We start from the raw sequence: 6,976 nt of genomic DNA, 5'->3' as shown, positions 1-6,976 counted from the left end.
GTTTATTGAAAATCGATGAACTTTTAGTATATAAAATTCCTTCATATTTTGTAATGGAAAAGGCTCATGGTTCCTTCGAGTAATATACAGCATCGTTGAAAAGACTATCTTCTATTATGTATAAGTAATTTTACTTATTTACAAGATATATCGTTGCACATTTAACGCGAATTGTACGTTCGTCTTTTTAGTAGATATAAAAAATTCATGAAATATATAATATGCGATCAATTATTCTTACAAATAAATAACATTTATGCCATTTTTCGTTTTGTGTTAGGATAACATCGTGTATAGTTTCTAATAAAATATTTGTACTCGTAGCAGTATATTAGTAACGCTAAAATAAAAGCTTAGTTAGGAGGTACCCAGCCACAATAATTTTTCTCGAATTCTCTGGCAACTGCTAAACAAAGATGATCTTGATAAGATGCAGATATCACCTGGAACACAATTATGGAATGTATCACGGAGAAATGAACATGCAAAAAACATGTTAGAAAGCCTGAAGTTTAGAATCCATTAATTACCTGAAAACCAAGTGGTATTCCATCTTTATTGAAACCCATTGGTATCTGCGTTGCAGGTGTACTTGTCATATTAGCTAGGGCGGTATAAATACTGCAATGTGCTTCCCATAACATCATTTGTGGAAAACTTGCTGTACGACACCAAGTTGGACATATTAGTATTCCATTATCTTTTAACATAGTCTGTAAGCAGCATAAGAAAATATTGAAGACTTATTCGATACAACAAGCATATGTAAATTACGTCTTTATTACTTAAAAGAATTATTAATCTTACATTTAGTTTTAAAGTAAGTTCTGCCTTAGACCTTTCATAATATGCTATACGTGAAGATGACAAGAATCCCTTGTTGTCTAGGAACATTTGCATAAGCGTACGCATTGGTGTATATTGTGACAATCCTAATAATGATTTTGTGAATTCTATACCAGATCCCTTAGGTCACAGAAATGAAACAGAAAGTTACAATTTATTAGCTTGAAAAATAGAAGCCAAAAATATATATGCAATAGAACGGTTTTAATTATCGATATTTGAATTATCATTACATTTGAGTCTGGTTCCAGTATAGAATCAATATTTAGGTTTCCAAATGTGGATAACATCATGTAGGATATATCCTGGAGCCATTCTTGTGGAAACTGGAATGCAATATTTGAATCTTAATTATTTATTATATTTAATTATATTAATTGTATTACTTATTTATTAGATTTCGAAAATTTGACTTCTTTTTAGATTTAAATTATTATAAGATTTTTACTTCTTCCACGCTAGCGCCTTTCGTTATTAGATACTGCTTGGCTTTGTGAATTGTCTCCTTTATTTCTGATGTTGTCGATCTAACACCGAAAATGCCACTGATGCTATCGAAATAATAAAATTTTAAGTTTTTTATATCGACTGGTTCGTCGAAAAGTGGAGGCAATCTGCATGCGGGGGATGCGGCCAACACCTTCATACTCAAGTAAAGATCCTCCACGTATCTTGCTATGGGTCCTATTGTTAACATCTGTTTAAACATAGGATCGTCAACTAGAAAGAAATGTCCATCGAGAGGAATGGTACCTATAAAGAAACAATCGTGTAGAAATATATGTATATATATACATATATTCCAACAAGTACGTATAAATTCCGAAAGCAATACCTGCAGTAGGTTTATGAGTAAAAATACCAGTGAAGAAACTTGGTATTCTTAGGGATCCAACTAAATCCGTTCCAATTCCAAGCACAGATGCTCCTGAGCTAATTAACGCAGTCTAAAATAAAAAAGATAATAAAAATAATTAAGTAAAAAAATATTTAGCAATTGAATAAAGGGTGAAAATTCTTTTGTGATTATACAGACACTTTTATATATTTTCTTATAATTCACGATTTTATCGATTACGCCATATACAGTATATATTAGCATTAAATTACTGTAAACGTAAAAACTCGGATGATCTAAGTGATTACCTCACCCCCTGACGATCCTCCTGATGTTTTTCTCGTGTCATATGGATTCATTGTATGGCCAAACAGAAAATTATAAGTGTGCAGAGTTACACAATACTCGGGAACGTTGGAGACCAATAAAGGGATGGCACCAGCGTTTTTAAACGTTTGAACTACATATGCGTCTTCTGTGGCCTTCATGCCTTTCTTGGATACGCAACCACAGGTAAAGCTCATTCCTAATTTAAACGAGAACAAATTTCGATATTACGCTCGATCGCTTTTTTTATCATATTAGAAATATATTAACTACAAACGTTATATTATAATTTATTATTACTTTCACAGTAGCGAGGGTCTACAGTTTCAGAAATTCTTATGTAAGAATTTGGTCATCCGACAGTGTTTAAAATACAAACAGTATCAATGCGAAGATGGATCATAGGGATCGATAGAGTATTAAAGAAAATAGGAAAAGAGAATATTTTTAAATTTTGTTCGCTGGGCGTTGTAAGTCATTTCAGAATTCATAACTTCGAATTTGCTTTCGTTTCAAGGAACATAAGGATTTTTAATATCTTAAGACATCGCGCGTATCAACGACGATTTCTACATGTTCGCGTTAAATTTCAAAAATTTCGTTGAACAGAAAAAGGGAATGGTGGGAAAAGAAGAGAAGGATATTTATGGCAATGAGAATAATTTACTTCGACCTCGATTTGTGTATTGTAAAAGTTACTTAATTTATCTTAATTAAAATTCTCTTGATGAGTTTCGACTCGTAAAACGAACATTGGAATAAAATATCCGTGAAGCAATGTTTCAATCAAGTTTCGTCAAATGGTCAAGAAAAATTGTTACCTTTAACCGCGCAGGATTCCTTGATAGATATCGGCACACCATAAAGAGGCTTATTCCTTTCCAGCTGCTCGGCAGTCATGGCTAAGTCACCGCTCTTCAGTTTGGCGTCACATATCTTTGATTCTTCTAGAGCAGCTTCGAATCGATCTTCTATTACTGCGTTTATGAATGGATTCACTTCTTTAATACGCTCGATATATGCTTCCACTATTGTCTGACTACTGAGCTGTTTTCCAATCAAAAGAAATTACAAAAGTTGTGACGTAATTCAACTATTAAGGGCCAAACGTTTCACAAACGCAACATTTCACGCGTAATTCCGTTTTATCTTTTCTTTTTTTCAATTAATTTATGTTATTTTATATATTATCTTTTTCAATTAATTTATGTTATATTTATATTAATTATATGAGAGGAAACTCTAAGAATTTGTTTGGTATCTTTCTCGCTAATATTTTGTTCTTTTACTTACAATTCTATGATTCTATATAAAGTTCGACGATATCAAGATATTTACAGCGTTATGATAGTATAAAGAGTTTACTTGTGACTCTATTTTGTGCAACGGGCATTCTTTGTATCATTATCTCTTTCACTTAGATCCTATAATTTTATTTTCCAAAGTATTCGAGAAAATTCAAGTATTTATGCTATCGGGATAAATTATTTCTTCGAATCGTGGGGATTTATCTGAAAGTCGGGCGAAAGTAAAACGAAATCCACGGGTTCTTTTCGTCAGAAAAAAGACGAAGTAAAAGGCGAAGAACAAGGCAAATTTAAATTACTTCATTTAGGCGCTTTTAACAAAATGTTCTGTTTACCTGACGATAAGAAACTTTAATGTACTAAATAACAAAGTTCAAGTGGAAATATCAGAGGAGATTTTAATTTCAATGAAGATAATTTAATTTATTAATCCGATGATAATGAGTGCAAAGAGCAAAAAAAACGAAGAAATGATTAGAATAAAAATGACGTTGTGTATGAATTAATCAGAATGAAATCATTTCTAGTAAGTTCCTTACTTCTCCGTTTCTGATCTTCCTGGCTAGCGTGGTTGCGCTTAATTTTAACAGTGGATTTTTAATTGGAGGTATACTCGGCTTTTTCCTCCAATGAATAACCATGAGTACAAGACGATGAATGCTGCCTATCACTTGTACCAAAATTATTATTAGGTTGATGAATGGCTCTATCATCTTTCCTGCAATAGGAAACTTTATTTATTAAGCTGCTGTTTTAAGCTTGCTAGGATAATTAGAGGAATGGAATGATTTTTTTATAGTATTCGATTGTACTATAGTACAATACATGTCCGTAATTAGCCACGTTCAATTATACTTGATAAATTTTCAAACTCGATTTTTTCGAAAACTAAATCTTAAATGAACAAATTTTATTCTATATTTTGTTCTTATTTTTTCATAAGTGATCATTCCATGCCTTCTTGTACGTGTTATGCGACTGCACTTTGTATAAACGAGAATATGTATTGGGTTGACAACTAAGTGATTGCGGGCTTTGTCCATAGCTGGTATTGACAAAATCTGCAATCACTTAATTGCCAACCCAATGTTATTACGCTCTTATATAAATTCTAATTACATAAGCTGTTTGTCGGCTGAGAAGTTCAGATAAACGCATTTTTTATTAGGACATATGTCCATTAAGAACAAACATGCACGTATAAATCTATCTTATTTGACTCACATGTGATGATCAATTTACTAGTTTTTCTATCGACTTCTCGCATTTAAAAAAATTAATAAATATTCAATGAATAATATCATAAGGTGTACGCTGTAGATTAAATTCATTTTTCTTTGTGGAATTTTTAAATATATGTCTTGGGCACTTCCGCTTCGCGTTGCATATTTCAAACCAGATAATTATTTTTTTAAATCAACAATGACATATTCTGATTTATCAGACATATTTGACACGCGATTTACATCTTCGTGGGAAGCTTGTATTTTATAGACTATTCTTCTATAATTTCATGATTTAAGTAAGAGAGTCGAACGATTCTTAGCGTGTAAATTTTACTTACAAATTTACTTACTAGTCGTATTATTAAAATTGTTTTGACCATAGCAGAGAATTTACTGGTTCTAATAATTTGTCACTTATGATTCGTGAAATTTCATTAATAATATTACTTGAACAGGGGGAGACAAGAAAGAAGAAATATATAATATCGCGAGCTTCTAAATGTTTGATCAAAAAATTATAGAGAAGAACGATTCACTGTAAACTATGGACAGGAATTATTGGCCCATACGTGACAGATTACTATACACCATGACATAGTCTTCGCTTCATCGATTTTATGCACAATGGTACTCCGTCTCGTCATAGCCGATCGGTACGGCAATGTTTGAATGAAAAGTTTGGATTACCGTGGATAGAATGCACACCTGCTCTTCACGTGTGGTCCCTCTGTTTGTGAGACTTGATGAAGAAATTGTTTACTATTCAAACAAACGGATTACATCCGCCAAACAATTGCAGCATCCGATTGAATGTGGCTTTTACGATACAAAATACAAAATCACTACGTAATCTTGAGCAAGAACTTAGCAAAAATAGAAATACGAGATCGGGACTGCTTAAATAGGCAGAAAGTAGAGAAGAAGAAAAAAGAGAAGAAAGAAAGGAAGATATGAGATACACATATACATATATAATAATGGATCCGGAGCATTTACGCACTACACGTAGATAAACATGTTGCTACATAAACACGTCTTGAATAAAATCAGTCGAAGAATTATTAAAACTTCAACATTTTTTCCTAGGAGAAGTGTTTGCGACTCGTAGTACCTTTCAAGCTTCCGTTCCTCGTAACAAGTGGGATATATTGCGATAAAAACGTTTGAAAATCATGATCAAGATCAATTTTACATGAACTTCTCTTTATTACAAATCTCCATCGATCCAGAGATATAAAATTGCAAATCGGTGTCTTTTACACTTACTTTTTATATATCCTGTGCATACAGTCAATTTATTCGAGATTTAGCAGTATTTACCCGTGAAGGAAAAACATAGCAACATTGAAATACAGTACAGTCTTTATTGCAACATAAATCAGCAGAAATGTATGCTGTTTTTACGTCGCGTCCACGGTTTTCTTAGAAATACTTTTTCTCGTTGCAGTGAATGTGCACACAATCTTTGACTTCCGCGTTTCCTTCTTTTCCCTGTACGTGGTACCTATGTATCTGTTACGTGATATCCGATAATGAGCTTCGAGCTTTTCGTTCGTAAGTAATAAATTTGTAAGGAAAATACGATAAAGTTTCGTCTTTTCCCGGTTTCAGTATATTTCTTCGATGTGTTTCAATATTTTTTATTTTAATATTTTATTAATCAATCTATTTTCTATATGAAAGAGGATTCCTTCACAAGATGATCTATTATTCTCGTATCGTTGTGAAAAATCTATCCTACTGAGAAAAATCCACGCGATTTTTTAAATCTCTTCCGTGAAGATCCCGGTGGAGAAATAAATGATATGGTTGAAACTTTTTCTCGTTCGTATCATGCTTGTTTCAGAAATATTATTTTCTTTCTTATATCAAATAATATTATTAATATTATTAATAATATTAATGATATTATTATATATTATTATTAATTATAATAATAATTATTATTATTATATTATTATATATAATTATATTAATAATAATATTAATAATATTATTTAATATAAGTACTCTAGAAAGGAAATAAATTATTAAGGATACTGATAACGAATATTCATGTGTTAACCTACAGGTCGGTCCCCACTGAATGAACATATTCGCAAACAGTGTTCTTGAACATGGTCAGACAGTGCGGTTCGAACTTTAGACTAACACGTGAATATTCTTTATCAGTATGCTTAATAATTCTTTTATTCGTCTCCTATGTAACGGTTTTCATCGCTTAATTGTGACAATAAATAACACGTATACGACGTAATTAGCTTCACGATAATTATTAGTTACATTTTTATCAGTATAATGTGATGGACAGTTACGTTCAGGAAATTTTTCTCTCTATATTCCATCCTTTCGTCTTAAACATTGATAACCTTTGTTAAATGAAATATGAATGGCATATCTGTTTTTTATTACTCTTAATAGATTATTATAAA

General features: G+C 31.7%; 1 protein-coding gene across 2 annotated transcripts; it reads right to left on the bottom strand.

Moving 5' to 3' along the window:
* Window positions 1-95: 95 nt before the first annotated feature.
* LOC138184964 (fatty-acid amide hydrolase 2-B-like) lies at window positions 96-5,407 on the bottom strand. Of its 2 annotated transcripts, none has more exons than XM_069123504.1 (10): window positions 5,250-5,407; window positions 3,858-4,036; window positions 2,833-3,058; window positions 1,993-2,210; window positions 1,682-1,793; window positions 1,295-1,599; window positions 1,080-1,172; window positions 808-966; window positions 531-713; window positions 96-443 (listed from the first exon to the last, which is right to left on the bottom strand). In XM_069123504.1, exons 2-10 carry the CDS (start codon window positions 4,029-4,031, stop codon window positions 354-356), a joined length of 1,560 nt encoding a protein of 519 aa, XP_068979605.1. In that variant the 5' UTR covers window positions 4,032-4,036; window positions 5,250-5,407; the 3' UTR covers window positions 96-353. The 2 variants fall into 2 exon arrangements, with proteins under 2 accessions (XP_068979605.1, XP_068979604.1); XM_069123503.1 differs by lacking the exon at window positions 5,250-5,407 and adding an exon at window positions 5,114-5,150.
* Window positions 5,408-6,976: the final 1,569 nt, after the last annotated feature.

This window comes from Bombus flavifrons, chromosome 11 (genome assembly GCF_040668555.2).
Source record: "Bombus flavifrons isolate JBK064 chromosome 11, iyBomFlav1_principal, whole genome shotgun sequence".
Lineage (NCBI taxonomy): Eukaryota > Metazoa > Arthropoda > Insecta > Hymenoptera > Apidae > Bombus > Bombus flavifrons.
This window is presented reverse-complemented; position numbering and strand designations above follow the sequence as displayed.

Coding starts and splice junctions, on each gene's coding strand:
- LOC138184964 (XM_069123503.1), bottom strand. CDS start 5,135: ATGGTGTATAGTAATCTGTCAC. Junction 4,037..5,113: donor GGTGTATAGTAATCTGTCAC/GTATGGGCCAAT, acceptor TTCCTATTGCAG/GAAAGATGATAGAGCCATTC. Junction 967..1,079: donor TACTGGAACCAGACTCAAAT/GTAATGATAATT, acceptor CTGTGACCTAAG/GGATCTGGTATAGAATTCAC.